The sequence below is a fragment of the Amborella trichopoda genome, chromosome 4 (assembly GCF_054954075.1).
Source record: "Amborella trichopoda isolate Santa Cruz 75 chromosome 4, AtrichopodaSantaCruz75HAP2 v2.0, whole genome shotgun sequence".
In the NCBI taxonomy this organism is placed as follows: Eukaryota; Viridiplantae; Streptophyta; class Magnoliopsida; order Amborellales; family Amborellaceae; genus Amborella; species Amborella trichopoda.
The window spans coordinates 57,497,278-57,514,145 of NC_142339.1; the positions used below are offsets into that span (position 1 = coordinate 57,497,278).

Below are 16,868 nucleotides of genomic sequence, written 5' to 3' on the forward strand. Positions count from 1 at the left end.
TTTGTTCTATGGGTGAATGAGCACCATAAGAAAATGAAACGAAATAATTCTCATATTTAACCACTAGTATCAATATTCAAAAGAATAAAGAAATTAGAAAAGCTTACTGGGACAATTGGCTATCCAATAATTCATGGTCGTAACTTTCCCAAAGAAACTCCATCAATACAGCTCCCACTCCACCAATAACAAAGATGAAAGAGAGAGAGAGAGAAACCATAAAAGAATTGAACTGCATGAAGATGATCACCTCTAAAATTTCATGATTCAATTGTACATGTATTTGCTCTTTCAGAAGGGGCAATTTTACCAAAACCATGGGATGTAGTAGGTTTATAAGAAGGAAAATTGTCTCATGCGGACTGGACCGCATGACTACATATGCGGTCCAAAAAGAGTAAAGCATCCATCTTAAAGATGGATACAAGTAGGCACTCCATCTAAAAACAATAAAAACTGCCAGTTTATTTAGTTTTTCATATTCATGATCTCCATGTTGGAGATTACATGTCCTTAAAAATTAGATCCAAAAATCCATCTCCAAAAAAGATTTATTAATAAGCCCGCATTTCTATATATGCAGGTTTGGCTGCACAAAAACCTCGTCCTTATAAGATTTCGGAGATTTCCTTGGCAACTTAATTGTTGCTATGATACCAGCGGCAAGTGCAAAGAGAGAAGCAAGAACAAATGCAGGTACATTGCCCCCACCGAAAAGGGCATCCCATGGACCAGCCCCCAGTGCAACTATCATCTGCACAAAACCAGGGCCCAAAGACATAAAGTTTCTACTTAGTTGTTCTTGGTTAAGAAACGTAAGCTTGTTTTTGCATCATGAAACTTTACCAAATAACCTTCAGAAAAGTAGAGAAGCAAATGAGTGTTAGATCATGTCAATACGTGGTCAAAATTTCTTAGTATTATGTAATAAATGTCGAGCATAAGGCTGAACATAAAATGTACGTCAGATAATTTAACTACTTTGCATGGGGAATCTACATTAAATGGATAAGAAAATTGGGGGATAGTGGAGAAATAAACCACCGACTGAACCCAACAGATCGACACTGTAAAAGAAGGATAACCAGATAACTCTTTCTTGCTATTTATCTTTATCAAAAGGATATAAAACACGATATGCCATATATTATAAGTGTCAGTGTGATACGACTAATTGCAAAACATATCAATTGTTTATTTACATATGGCAAATGTCAAGACTATGGTGAAGACTCCTTCAGGGTTACGAATCCGCAAACACAATGTACTTGGATTAAATTAATCAGGATACCCATATCTGCATCCATATGTTCAATATCTGGAAATATAGCATCATATCCCTACTCATGCCCCTGAGTACACATCCAGGTGGCCCATTTAGATGGGACCAAATTCCTGAGGACCTGTCTTTATTCTTATGGATACTCATTTTTTTCAGTGCTTACCTCTCTCTATATTAGGAAATGTCATTGCCCTGGTAGACACTTTTAACAGAGTATATTGGATTAGGGTTGCCTTTCTCTTTTAATAGCATAGTACTATACATTCGATTTAATAAAAAATTTCTTTAACTAAGTTCATTTCTATAAATAAATAGAGCAATTAACAAATAAGATTTGCTAAACTCGCAGAAACATTGTAAATGAGGGTCATGAATGAAGATCCATTGGGGAGGCAGAACATATAAACAGGCTATCCCGACACCAGATGTCAAATGATACAGTCCCAACTCAACAGTTGAAACCATTCAAAACAGCACCAAGTGTTTATCCTCAGTGTCAATTCCTAAAATTCATACAATCCTAAAAATAAGAACCACAAAACTATCATGCACATGCTGAATGCAGAGCAAGTATTTATACTGTGGGACACAGATGATGAAATAGAATACAGGATTGAGTGCATAGATATCCAGATTTTACCACCTCGAAATTTATGTCAGTTCATTAATAAACAACACATACCTGGGGTACCACAATAGCAAGATTTAGAACACCTATAGCCAGTCCTGTGAAAAAAGAATTATCATGAATTAAAGTTGCAAGGAAACTACAAAAGAAACTTTTAGGTATTCATTTTATACAAACCTTGACCACCTCCACTGTTAGCAGTCAACTCTGCTGTCACAGAGAATGGAACACTATATGTAATCTGCAACAGAAATGTTCCACAACAGTGAAAATTCCAAGGTCAAATCTCCGTCGAAAGGATGGGCAAATCATAGTCCATTTGCTTATTATAGTGTACAGAACTTCAAGTATGTGAAGGATAAGGAGCACAATACAGTACACTTAACTATGGTAAATGGAACACCAAGGCCATATTCAACATTTGTTCACACCAACGGATGGCTGGAGATCAACTCTACCAACAGGAATGTCATTAATCTCATCCCATCACTCGGGGAACAGATGGTGGACATAGCATGGAGTACCACATGTCATTGTCCATGGGACAATGGTATACTTCTTCCAAGTAGGTGCATCAATAAGGTGACATCAAGTCAATTTGTGGTACTTACGGCAAGGGGAAATCCAAGAAGAGCAAATATAACCAATGAAGCAACTTTAACTGCACCACTTTTTCCAATGACATGCTGGATTCCTTGAGCATGTTCCCTAATGGATAGCACACTAATGACTGCAGTGCATGCCATGCATGCAAATACAATGAAATTGCTCATTGCCCATACTGAACTAGAACCAATCCATTGACACATTGGATAGATAAGGAAAGAGCTGATCCCGAGAACAAGCTGACCAGGAAAGCAAAAGATGGTTATATAAATCCTACTAAGTGTAACTAATATTTAACCATTATGATAAGCTAAAGTTTCTTCCTCAATCTCAGACGACCTTAGTAAATGGGAAATAATTTCTTAGAAAAATTCATTGATCAAACTTGAGTTCTTACTGAATTCAATAGCAAACCAAATGCACCTTCTCTGACTCCACTGTCATAAGCTGCTACCTTTGACACATCTCCTTTTGGATCTCCATGGTAAACTTCACGACCCATCCAATCAGTGTCAAAGAGAATGAATGGAAACCATGACAACTGAAGGTAAAAAAACTATAGGGTCAGAAAGCCACCTCCCAAAAACAAAAACTAACAATCTTGGGGCCACCTATGAAGAAATGGAAAACATCGATAGAGAGTGGGTGCAACACCAGAAAAAGAGATGACAATCCTACAACCATGCATCATTGTAAAAGATCCAGATTAGCGGCATAAAAAAAAAATGGTAGAAGGCATACCCAACTAAGAGCCATGACTAGGAGCACAGAGTGCATAGCTGGAGGTAGATGTCTGATGCCTGTTAAAAGATTGACCAAGACTGCTCCAGGTCCATCATTATGTATCCCCTTCTCATCCTCTTTCTTTTTATCGCCGAGAGTATCAACATCAGTTTTAGCATCACCAGATGCAAGATTCCCAACTGATTTATCAGATTCCATATTGAGATCTCCTTGGGCATGGTCATTGGTGCCATCTAATAAAGTAGCAGAATCCAGTGGAACCTCTCGAGCACAATAGAGGGTCACAATAGCACAGATACCGAGAAAGAACTGCATAGAGAAAATAAGTTTTTTATTGCATAAATTTTTTTTTTGGGTAAAGTTACATTCAAATTTGATCCTTACCACAGCTACGAGGAAAGCTCCTTTCAGATTTCCACAGGCTGCACAACAAGCTCGTGTGGTCAAGAAAGGGAACCACCTGCTCAAGAAGAGCATATTATAATAAGAACAACAAGCAGCACCACATCAATGTCAACATAAGCTATGATAAGTACAACAATAAATATTGGATAGCAAGAAGAAATAGCATAAGAGATAAAAGAAACCATTAAAAAAGTTAATCAAATAAAGACAATACTAATTATCAGGTCAGTTGGAAATGGTTTTGCCAAGAGCATGGTACTTGTAATAGTGTCACCATTTCACTGTTATAGAAACTAATGTCCACAAAAAATATAAAAATAATAATAATAATAATAAATAATAACACCTGTGCCATTGTCCACTAGCACCAGCAGAATACCCCAAGATATTCCCAAGAGCCATCCAAGAACAGAATACCGCATTTGCTGCATTTCGCTGGTCAGGACCTGTCATAATACAAAATAACAAAGATCATGACAAATATTATGCAATAACAATACGTAGAAAAATGTACGGCCTCAAACAAAGTACAAAACAAAGAAATTCGATATGAACATAACCTCACCTGAGAGATCCGCTAATAGTGCACGGGCAGGACCCTGAAATAACAGTGAAGCCCTGTTAAAGAAGCAGGCAGAAAGTCCATGTATAAATCTTATCCAATGAAGAAAGGCATGCATAAAGATAAATCCATCCCCTCATCCAATTTTCAAAGACTTTTACAATCTTAAACATGACACAGAACTCATTAAAGAATGGAAAACACCATACCAAATATTATCACACCAGCCTTACAAAAATAGCACAAACCACAAAAAAAAAACACTGTAATGGACCTACTTGTACTGTGTTATTGGCAAGATCCAGCATCCAAAAGCCGACAACAAAGATGAATGCGGCCCATGCACGAGTACCTTTATAGGTACTGTAAGTCATAAAAGATTCTTGATCAAACCACAAGAGCAATAGTGCATGTCATAACATGAAAGATCATACTTTCACTAAAAAGAAGCAACACGCAATTGTTTACCTGCAATGCTCCTTCGTATCCCCAAATAGATATCCAATGTCCGCAGAGAATCCAATAATGGTAACCTGATTAGCCAAGGCATTAGCTGTGATCAAAACACGGAAAGCTGTCCAAATGTTTAACTGAAAAACACGACTCATGAATACTCACTGCTATACAAATCATGAGAGACCCAACAAAAATAAATGGCCGCCTTCTTCCAAATTTTGAATGGCATTTATCACTCCATACACCAACACATGGCTGAACCTGCAGTGCCAAGGTCAGAACAAAGAAATGCATTAGCATGGTAGAAATCTGTAGACCATCTTCCTTATTTCTTTCATAGTATACTTATATCACAATGTCATCAACATATACGCATTTGAGACCTTGATTGAATGCTCATAATTGTTAAGTGAAGATAGTGAAGAATTTAGCATTCACCTCTACTGTATAAACAAGGCTTGTGAATTCCAACAAAACGATCCATGGGCTCTCATGGTTTGCAAATATACAATTTAATTAAGGGTACGGTTAGAATAGAGCCGAGGCTCTAAACAATCAAAGTAGAGAGCACCTTCAAGTAGTATTGAAAACTGTGGTTTCAATACTGAAAATCTTTGTGATAGCTTTAAAATATATTTTCATATCTAATTATAAAATTTAAAGCTTAAAAAATAATACAGATGGAGCAGATCTATGAAAGCTTGAAAATCTTGAAAATTGGCGGTCCAAAAATACATTACAAGATGCACTATTTCCAAAACTTGAAATTCAATTTTTCCTCGTGTCCATGCACCTTGATGCCGAGATTGATCAATTTGAGGATATTTAGGTATCAAAACAACCTATTCTAGTGGAATTTTTGAGGTGGGCTCTAATTTGATTGTTTAGAGTCTATATTAAATTTTTTCTTTAATTAATAAAAATGGTAAATATAGGAAACCCTTAATCTTTCAAGGCTAAAAAGCAACCGAAATGAGATTTGGCTGGAGGATTAAAATAAAAGCCCATATCTAACCAAACTCCATCACATTCCCAAGCGTCCAACACCAGAACCCAATAACATATTCCAGGTTATCATTTTGCCATAAGTCTATTTACTTGCAACTTGTGGAATACTGCATACGCAGTAGAAGATATTCTCAAAGCCATAAGCATTATGGGTATTTCCTTTCAGAATAAATGAATTCAACATTTCATCGGCATAACGTGCAAATTACTCATCTAGTCAAACAATGGAAACCATCTTTATGAAGTCCTCTCTTTCTTTCTGGAAATTATTTATCAGGTCCCTTACCACTACTTGGATTCCATCTTTTGATGGTCAACTGTAACTAACATCGGCGCACTACCTTGTGAGCATAGTTAAACACTGTAGCAATATCACATATATATCGTCTCAATTTATATATCATAAAAAGTTCTATTAGGTTTGCATGTGGGCAAGTTACTACAGGGTCAGCATAAAACCATTGCAAATAATTGAGTCATCTAAAGATACGCAGCTATAAAGAGCATAAACAAAATTTTCCTTTTCAAACAAAAGGCTCAAATAATTAAAAATCAAGTAATTGAAAAGCATTTTTAAACCTCAAAATGTTTATGGGGTTCTTTTTCCTAGACAGGAAAAGATTACAAAAAACATAAAGCATTTTTACTCTCTAGATGATCATTAATGATATCAGAGGTCATTTATAAGATATTTATCGAACAGAACTCAAAAGATGAACCATTTAACGTTTCACTTTTTTCTTTTTATTCAACTTCAAAGATCCTATCCACAGACATATCATCATGGGTTAGGAATTCTAGCATGGGAATTTTCAATTTTGCCCCTCCATCAAACCCAAAGTAAAGTGGTTTTCAAGGAAACCACTTTTTACCAAGGACATACTGGTTTGACATAGGATATTCACTCTAAAAGTGAAAAGATTATATGCTCACACGAGAGCGAAAAGAAAATTTGCTTGCTCATGCAAAACCGAGCGACCCCAAATTTTGGGGATATCAACTATTCGGCCTTGTGACCAACCTAGGGGGAAGGGGTAAACAAAGCAAAAACCTTAAGGGATCGTTCGGATAAGTGGAAATATATTGTCTGTGAAATATATTACTGGTGTAATACATTACCTGTAAATAGATTGTTACTGTTTGGGTAGTATTTAGATATAACCTCGAAAATACATTGTTATTGTTTGGCTATGTTCGAAAGAAATATATGAAATGCTTTACCAACATTTTATCAGCACGTGCCTATAGACTATAATTTCTTTTTTTTTTTTGTCACAAAATTTCACTAAAATGCAGAATTATCATTTCCTTCTTTTTTGTCACAAAATTCCACTAAAATACTGAATTAAAATCTTCACCACACCATTCCAAAAGTATTTCTAATAATAACATTATCGTCATTCCAAAAATATTTTCTAATAATAACTTGTACCATTTTACAGTCATGACACTATTTCCTACTTATTTTAAATGCCTTTGGCACTTATATGCAATCACATGTTTTCTAACACGGCATTGGTTTCAACATGATAAGTCATTGGAACAATATGATTGGAATAACATGATTTAATAATCATAAGCTTTATTTTTATTTATTTTTATAGAAGTCTTTCAAATGTCTCTCTATATAATTTCAAATAAACAATAAATTTATGATACTAAATTCAAAATTTGTAGCGTACGAGTTAAAAATGGGAAGAAGCTTGATTAGTAAACTAGAAGGTTTCGTAATTGCAATATAAAATTTTGAGGTATTGGAGGAGAATAAAGAGGTATGTTATTTCAATTGAGATTTTAGTAATATCTTATAAGTATTATGTTGTATGAAATTTTTTATTATGATTGTGTTGTTTAATTTATCATTGATTACTGATTTTTATTTTTATTATTTTTGTTTTTATATGATACTGATGCCTTCAAATGAGGGGACGGGGAAATTTTTTATTATGATTGTGTTGTGTAATTTATCATTGATTACTAATTTTTATTTTCATTATTTTTGTTTTTATATGACAATTGATGCCTTCAGATAAAGGGACAAGCTTAAAAAGGGAGGGATCACCTAGTTATTATGAAGAGATAGGGCTTAGAACATTTTTTTAATCAGGATGGGGTAGGCAAAATCGCACACAAAAGATTTCCCAAAATTAACCGTTACTCTCGTAATAGATTTTTCAGCTAGCACCGCGTGTAATGGATTTCTTGATTTTTTGGGAAATCTCGCATAATCTCGTTCCATTTCCTTAAGATTAAATGTACCCAAACAGTGGAAATGCCATATTTCCTTGTTATCTATTGTCACGTAATAGATTTTCAAGTACCCAAACGGCCCCTCAATGTATACCTAGAACTTCATTTAAAAAAAATCATGACCTAAGACTGCTCATGGTCAAACAATGTTTTAAAAAGTGGATCACTCAACACCTAGGAGGTCCAAAAGTCTTGGGAGCATCACCCAGGCCTAAGCGGGTTGTCCATGGCCCTAGCGTTAGGAGGCCGCCTAGTGCTTGCTACCCCGCCCAGGGGCAGAAATGCCCTTTGTTGAAGGGTTTTTTTGAGTTTTTTTAAAAAACAATTGATTTTAAAGGTGGGTTTTAGGTTAATTTGAAACCTAAACCCATTAGAGCCCATTTTCGATAGAGATAAACTTTTTTTTAAAAAAAAAAAATTGTGATTTTCTTTGGATCGACGTGTTTCTCAAAGTTACGGGAAATGGATCCAAACATCACCTATTAAGATTAGATTTTGTTTTAGCAATTTTTTAGGCCTATTAGATGGTGTTTTAAAAAAATTTAGTACTAGAAAACATCTCAGAGGTGAAAGTTTGGAGATCAAGTACTTAAAATAAGTACAAAATTTTATTTTTTAGATTATTTGTATTATTTTGATATGTCTTTTTCATGAACTTGTCAAAATAGTGATCCGGGTTGGAAATATGGATATAACATGAATCATTTGGATAAAAATTTCATAAGAAGCAATTATTGTGAAAAGAATACAAAATAATAAAACAATTTAATAAACATTTTGCATGTATTAGGGGGAATGTTGTCCATTGTAAAAATATTCCTGAAACTATCAGAGAGGAGATTAACCAATATATGAGTTCAGTAAAACACAAACAAGAACAAAATCCTTGTCATTTGGATAAGTCTATTTTTTGTTCTGTTGGAAGAGGTGATTCAGGTTGAAAGTATGATTATAACTCGAAACCAAATAATGAAAATTGTATAAAGTGTAATTTTAGTGAAAAAGATACCAATGGGGGTATTAACCGATTCAAGAAAAACTTTGCCGATACTAAAGAGAATATTGCTTCTTGTAAAAAGGTTCCGAAAGCTATTCGAGATAAGATTAGACAATATTGGAATTTAGTAGAACTCGAAAAGGAAGAAAATGAGCATTGTTCTATGGAAATATCTTATATAGGTTCTTCTAGAAGTGGTGATCCAGGTTGGAAGTATGGTCACAACCCGAATCCAAATGACAAAAATTGTAATAGGTGTAATTATTGTGAAAATGATACCAATTGGGGTATTTACAGGTTCAAGAAACACCTTGCTGGTATTAAGAGGGATGTTGCCCCGTGTAATATTGTTCCTGAAGCTATCAGAGAAGAAATTATATAATATTTGAATTCAAGAAATAACACAAAAAAAAAAATAGGGCGAAGAGGCACCAGGTAGAGTAGCTAAGACTCTTAGGGCCTTATCTACACAGAGTAAAAGGGAGGTAGAAGAAGAGAAACAGAGGAGGATGAGTATTATTGTCACCCCCAAGTTTTATAACACTAAAATTCCTGAGATGTGACAATTTATTCTTAAAGAGAAAAAAATTTCGAATTTGTTTTGCCTTTTAAGAATAGACTGTCACATCTCAAGGATTTTAGTGTTATAAAACTTGGGGTGCGACAATTATGTTGAAGATGAAGATGACTTTGATGATGATGACCTTGAATCCGATGCACATGATAAGGCTTACCCTACTCCTTTTGATAATGATGATGATGATGACTGAAGAATGAGAACGCTTGACTCTTGGTGTTGACTATTGAATCTTCGACTGTGTATTTTCTTCTTTTTTTTATTTTTTAGTTTCTAGTTTCTACTAGCTCTTGTGTGTATGCTTGTATGGTTCTAGCATTATATGGAACTATGGGTTATGGACTTCTCCTCATTCATAGAAATATGGATTATGGATTATGTGTTAGATAATTATACAGTTAGACTTAGACATTTAGACTACAGACTTTTTTCTTTCTACTCGGCCGCCAAGGTTCTGGGTGCCTGCTTAGGCATTGGGCCGCCTAGACCCCCAGACCACCTAGATGCCACCTAGCATTTTTTAAAATATTGTGGTCAAAATAAGATACTTGGGTCATCATCATCATCATAGCTTTTTTCCAATTAATTGGGGTCAGCTACATGAATTTTGGTATGTCATTCTACTCTATTCAATGCCGTATCCTTAGTGAGGCCATAAGTCCCCATATCTTTCCGAACTACTTCTAACCACATCTTTTTAGGCTTATCCCTTGCCTTTTGAAGTCCTTCCACTTGAACTAACTCACACCTCCTAACATGTATTGTACTTGGTTGGAGCCACTCATAGCCAACACATCTAAGTCTAATATCTCTCATATTATCGCCTATTGGTGCCATACATAAATTATCTCGAATGGATTCATTTTGAATTCTATTTCGTCTTGTCTTGCCACTCATCCATCTCAACATCTTCATCTCCACTACAGTCATTCCATGGATATATTGTTTTTTGTCCTCCCAACATTCTGCCTCATAGAGCAAATGTCTTACAGCTATCCTATAGAAGTTTCCCTTCAGTTTCATTGATATGGGACGATTACATAAAATCCAGTTGCACATCTCTACTTCGCCCACCTAGCTCTAATTCTACGTACGACATCTTTTTCAATTTCTCATTTTCCTAGATTATCGATCCAAGATATCGAAAGTTCGTTCTTTTTTTGTACTTTCTGGTCGTCAATCTTTACTACTTCCTTGTCTCTACTGCTATTTAATAAGATGTTTACGTACTAAAAAAATGCTAATAAGAAACCTACTGACGTTTTAACAAGTAAATTCTTAAGAAGTAACTTCTTGTATTATTTCATGAGAAATTTATCCAATCTAGAGTTAGAGTCAATCACAACCACACCAAGTTTGATGGGCATGGAGATGGCAATGACTATTTCAGATGGAGGCTTGAGGGCAAAGGAAGGGGAATAGGCCTCAAGCTTTCCCTCATGGTGGGATGTTTGAAAGCGGGAAGGATGATGTTCTATACCGACAAAATAATATGCAAATAAATGGTTTTAAGAAAATCACTTTGGTTTTGTCCGAGGGGCAGAAGTGAAAAGTGCCCCTCCCACAATTTTGACACATGATGATGCTCCCTTTAAAGGGATTCTGAAACTACATAATAAAAAAAAAAAAAAAAAAGGAGGAAGAAAAGAAAAGAAAAAGAAAGAAGGGTGAAATGTTAAATAGTTGATCACTCATGTGTGCTTTGATTTCTATCAAATAAGAAATCCTATTAATCAACGATGAGACAAGATTGGAATGATCCACTCTAAATCAAATCCAACATCATATGCAAAGTAAATAAGAGAGGAACCACTAATAAACCTACAATATGTAAAGGTATAATGCTAGAACCACCTACCAGAAGGCCGGTAATAGGACCACAAAGCCAAATGAATGAAGAAAACGCATGCTCAATTCCAAGGGTCTGTGATTAGAAAACAAAGAATTAAAAACGGTAAGTTATTATCATTAACAAAATAAAATATGTAGCGATTACAATATCAATGAGAAACAAAATTGAACAATGCTAACAAAACAAAATAAGAAATAGGAAACAGTTATATACAAATACAATGGATCACCACATAATAATAGAAATGAACACAAAGGTTCCAAGGACACTGCAAATCACAGGTTGAGAGTAGCTTGATGCTCACCTCAACATCATAAAAAATCACAGTACTTTAGGGACCAATACATCAGAGACATGCATGTCATGCACATTTTGGAGAAGCCAACCTGCCTGGAGAACCACGCATACTGGCAAGGGAAACCCATGATCACATGCCCGTCAAATGTTTTCTTCTTTCAGATTCAAAAACACAGCGTGTCTGTAATGTAGACACATAAGTCCACAGGGTGGTGAACAAGACACGTGTCTCTTTGGTAAGGCATGTGGTTCTCCGTAACAAACAAAGGGTGTCCATATCATAAGACGCAGGGGCACACACGTCTTCGGACGGTGTCTTTGAATTTGGGCCCATGTTCTATTTTTCTAAGTCAATTTTATTATTAAAATGTCAAATATTAGCTTCACACACCCACCCTCTACGCACATGCATGCCTGCCCGCACACACGTACATGCAAGTTTAATAACCATAGTAGTAGAAAAAGATAATATTTTTTATATCTTAGGTTGATAATCCATTAGAATGAAGAGATTGAAAAAGATGTCGTACATAAAATTAGAACTGGGTGGGCTAAGTAGAGATGTGCTTCTAGAAGCTTTATGTGATCATGGCATACAAATGACAATGAAAGGTCAAAAAAAGTTCTAAAAGATGGTTGTAAAACCAACAATGCTTTATAGGATGGAATGTTGGGCGGTCCAGAAATAATATAATCATAGATGAGTACAGTGTGATGAGGATATTGCGATGGATGCGTGATAAGATAAAAAAAGATAAAATTCAGAACGAATACATCAAAAAAAACTTAGAGGTAGCTCCAATTAGGAACAAGATGAGAAAAAGTAGACTTAGGTTGCTGGCTATGTGGAACATCGACGTAAAACAGCACCTGTTAGTACAAACGATTTGGTTCAAGTGGAAGACTCTAAAAAGGGAAGAGCCGAAAGAATATAGATATAAATAGTGAGAAGAAATATAGTTACTTATATTTTGAGTGAAGATATGGCTTTTGATTGAGCATAATGACAGAACAAGATTTATATAGCCGAACCTAGATAATTTGGACATGGCTTAATCTATGATGATGATGGTATACATATGCATACATACATATAATCATATAATACACACACATGAATTACCGTTAAATTTAAAAGTCTACAATGCATGGAACATGCTAAAGTCATTATAAGACTTAATACGGATAAAAATTTCCAGATTCCTTATGGAGAAACAATGAATTTACTAAACTAAGAAGGATAAGAACAATGGCGATAAGAGGATAAGAGAAGTTGCGATGGCTCCAGCAATGCTAGGAAAAGCGCCATTCGTAACTCAACAGCACTAGAGAAGAGTGTAACAAATCATGCATTCATAGCAAAACCAGGAAATCTATTAGTTGAGAGAGAAGCATCATTCCCGATTTTTAACAATGGCATTTCTAACCAGATGCATCATTTAATTTGAAACAATAGGCCATGGAATATCTTAACTGAATAATCATAACAACATAAACATTTACAGAGAGAGAGAGAGAGAGAGAGGAAGGGAGAGGGAAATATAACAAAGGAAAGTAATAACATTCTAGGCACTTTTCTCTTCTTAAACCTCGATACTATTTTTTATTGTATTTTTTTAAGACAAAAATATCCTTCCCACCTCTCTCTCTATGCAAACAAAAAAAATATGACACGTCAGCATTTTGAAGTCTCTACACGCCATATCTCTCTATACCCTCCCTCTCTCTCTACCAGCTCTCTCTCTCTCTCTCAAGGGCCTTGCTCTTTACAAGATCTTCAATTTGGGGAACACATCACCGATTACAATGCCAGGGCATTTTTGGAACATTTAAAGGTGAGCAAAGGGGAATGTTGCTGAAATGCCTGCCCGATTAGCAGTCATTTTAGAGACATTTGAAGGTGTTGTTGAAATGCCTTAAAACACCAATTTGTCTTCCCTTTAATTTGGGGAAGACATTAGTTTGGCTCAAGAGGAGCTCGGGTAAAAACCTGCAACTGATTTTCAAACTGGTTTGAAGAAGTTTGTGAAGAGGCGTCTGTCTTGCTATAAATACCATCGCGGAAAGGCTGCTTTGAACTGATTGAGAGAGAAGCGGCTTTCTCTATCTAAAACCCCATTAACGAGAGAAAAAACCCAGTCTCTCTCTCTTCCCCTATCATTACAAACCCTTCTTTTTTTTTGCGGGGAAATAACTTGTTTTCACTGGAAAACACGGCCTGCTCGTTTTTTACGGGCAGTTCGCCTTGAAAAACGTTGGACTTTGGAAAATTTGTCTTTGGCCACTTTCTTTTGGGCGAGTTTTTTTTTGGTGAGAGGATGGCTTTAATTTCGGGGGTAGAGAGAAAAGGAGAGAGTGAGAGGGCCGGTAGAGAGAGAAAGCTGCTCCTTTTTTACCGGCCTTTTTTGGTGGCCAGTCTTTCTTTTGAGGGGGGAGGCTTCAATTTCGGGTTAGAGAGAGAGTGAGAAAGGGCCGGTAGAGACAGAAAATGGGGGGATAACAACACGTGATTAAAAAAGTTGGGTAAAATACCAGGGAAAAAGAGAGGGTAAGGGTATAATAATTCTTTTTAAAGGAAAAAGTTTAATATTAGGATAGAAACCTTATAACGTAGAACTACATATGCACTTCAAAAATCCATTGAAAAGTATATTTTTCCTTTTGATTGATCATCTCGACATCGAGATATATGACCATGAAAAATAAAAAGATTTTCAGTATTAAAAATAGTATATTTTACAATATATTATCTACACCATCCATTTTAAAGATTTCATATGTTTATAGATCTATTTGGTTTTAACTATTTTTTAAATTTATAATTTTATAATTAGATATAAAAATATATTTTAAGATAATACTAAGAATATTTTACATCAAACGATGCACCTTACCTCTATACCTATAAATGTATCGGTATGCCAGCTGCACCTTTACTCAAATGACGTAAATTTACAAAAAAAAAAAGAAAAAAAAAAAAAAAAAAATCAAACAAAATCTTTATGCTTATTACTAACACTCTATCTGCCAACTGCACCTTTACTCAAATACCTCTGAAACATAAACTCATTTTCCTATGAAATGATGTAAATTTGCAAAAAAAAAAAAAAACAAAACAAAAAGGCAAACAAAATCTTTATGCTCATTACTAGCGCTCTATCTCATAAGATAACCAAAAGGTTGGATTACCACAAAATTCTAAAAAATACAGAATTTACAAAGCAAAGATATCCAATCAACAAAAAAATCTCGACATCTCAACAAAATAGAAGCAAAAAAACATTAATATGGTCACCTGTATATAAGGCGTCAAAAGAGAAAGTTGCAAAGCCCATCCAAATTGAACGCCAGCCGCAATGGTCGAACTCAGTATCAGAGTCGTCATGCTAACGGAATTTTCAACAGAAATCGCCCTCTCAAACCGGATATCTGATTCAGACTGACCGGAACTTCCATCTAATTTGACCAACTCAAGCTCTGCCGCATTCAAATTCCTATTGGGCACATCGATCTCAGCTGACTCCATCGCATTCAAATTCCTATTGGGCACATCGTTCTCAGCTGACTCCATTTTTCGACCATTAAAACGTACACGTTGGCCCTTTTAAACAAACATTTACGTCCATAAAAGACTCAAATGCCCATATAAAAGAAAGTATTTGCGGTAGCCTATGGTTCCAAAAAGCACTTAGAAATGGTTTCAAAGATAAGAATCTGCAGAGACTATCCTGTAAAATAATGTCTAAAGGAGGAATTTGCAGAGATTAAAAAAACCCAGAGAGAGAGAGAGAGAGAGAGATGAAAGAATGATAGCGGGTCTGGTTTTTTTTGGTTATAACATTAAAAAAAGGGAGAGAGAGGAGGGTTACGGTTGGTCATTTCCTTTTCCCACGGAGAGAGAGAGACAGAGAGAGGGGCACATGTAACTTTCAATGGATTTCCATCCACTTGTATTTCTGTGGGTTACTCGGCCGTGGATTCAGCCGTGTTTTATTTTCCGACCAGTGGTTATCCGGCTTCTCCGTTTCGCCCTTCCGACTAGACTAATTTCGCTATTTTTTAATTTCGTCTGAATTCAGTGGATTTCGTTACAAAGAAGGGATGATTATTCTCCAATAGTAGACTAATTTCGCTATTTTTGGATTTCGTCTGAATTCAGTGGATTTCGTTACAAAGAAGAGAAAATTATTCTCCAATAGTAGACTAATTTCGCTATTTTTGGATTTCGTCTGAATTCAGTGGATTTCGGTTACAAAGCAGGGATGATTATTCTCCAATAATTTTATTTTCTTGAGCGCTTAATTCTAAATCTCGTGGGAGTGTATTGTATATTTACTCCATCCGGAAAAAACTAATTCAAGGGGGTTTTATACATACGAAAATTTGGAATCCAATTTATAATCGCCAAACGAGTTTTCAGGTATTTGAATTTCTAGACATTTCCATCTAACCACCCAAAGTGATCGGTGTTTCAAAACTCGGATAGTGGGGCGGATTGTTCAACCATAGATCTGTGTTGGATCTAGACCAGCGATCCAGGTCAAGTCTAAATCGAATTGAATCGGTAATCTTTAAAAAATAAATTAATCAATTAAAATTGAAATAAGGGTTTGTTGGACCGGGATCTAGAGTCGCTAAAAAAAAATTAGATAAGTTAAGAAAAAAAAAATTTATATAATTAGGGGGGAGCCGGGTCAGGATCCATACCCGCTAGGTAAACACCTTACTCCCAAGTCCCAACTGATTTCGATCTAGATTGACGATCCAAATCAGAAATTATTGGGTTTTAAAACATTGATATGGACATGCGCTTTGTAATCGTAAGACAAGTTTTTGTTTTTTCATTAACATATTGACTAGTTAAAATATCGAAAAGTAGTATATGAGTCGAAGGACGTATTTCTACCATAGTTGCAAGTCGCCGATTTAATCGTGATTTTTTCAAAAAATCCTATTTTTTTGAAAAACTATTTACTCTGCTACTTTTTTAATAGATCAGTAAAAATATACTATCTTTTCAAGAAGAAGTTTAAAACGCGACTTTTTCAAAATTTTAAAAAATCATTTCAAAAAGTCTTTCCTATTAATATACTCTGATTATTATTTTTTGGGAAAGTTCAATATCTTTTTTTTGTTTTACGAAATTTCTATTTCTATTTTTATTTCTATTCTCCCTAAACTTTCTTTGGCTCTCTGCTATGGAA

General features: G+C 35.2%; 1 protein-coding gene across 2 annotated transcripts; it reads right to left on the bottom strand.

Annotated features, from left to right (window-relative positions):
* Window positions 1–233: 233 nt before the first annotated feature.
* LOC18422427 (sucrose transport protein SUC3) lies at window positions 234–15,424 on the bottom strand. 2 transcript variants are annotated; one of them, XM_020665200.2, is made up of 14 exons: window positions 14,960–15,424; window positions 11,374–11,439; window positions 4,846–4,944; window positions 4,696–4,760; window positions 4,506–4,590; window positions 4,231–4,264; window positions 4,012–4,111; window positions 3,645–3,720; window positions 3,258–3,569; window positions 2,914–3,057; window positions 2,522–2,755; window positions 2,088–2,151; window positions 1,965–2,008; window positions 234–754 (listed from the first exon to the last, which is right to left on the bottom strand). In XM_020665200.2, the coding sequence occupies exons 1-14, from the start codon at window positions 15,233–15,235 to the stop codon at window positions 572–574; spliced, it is 1,782 nt and encodes a 593-aa protein (XP_020520859.1). In that variant the 5' UTR covers window positions 15,236–15,424; the 3' UTR covers window positions 234–571. The 2 variants fall into 2 exon arrangements, with proteins under 2 accessions (XP_020520859.1, XP_088722112.1); XM_088865986.1 differs by lacking the exon at window positions 14,960–15,424 and adding an exon at window positions 11,672–11,790.
* Window positions 15,425–16,868: the final 1,444 nt, after the last annotated feature.

Bases quoted from the DNA above. Each gene is read 5' to 3' on its own strand.
- LOC18422427 (XM_020665200.2), bottom strand. From the start codon at position 15,235: ATGGAGTCAGCTGAGAACGATGTGCCCAATAGGAATTTGAATGCGATG. The intron at 4,112-4,230 runs GTGAGGTTATGT...GTATTATGACAG, and splicing joins ACTATTAGCGGATCTCTCAG to GTCCTGACCAGCGAAATGCA. The intron at 3,058-3,257 runs GTATGCCTTCTA...TTTTACCTTCAG, and splicing joins TAGTCATGGCTCTTAGTTGG to TTGTCATGGTTTCCATTCAT.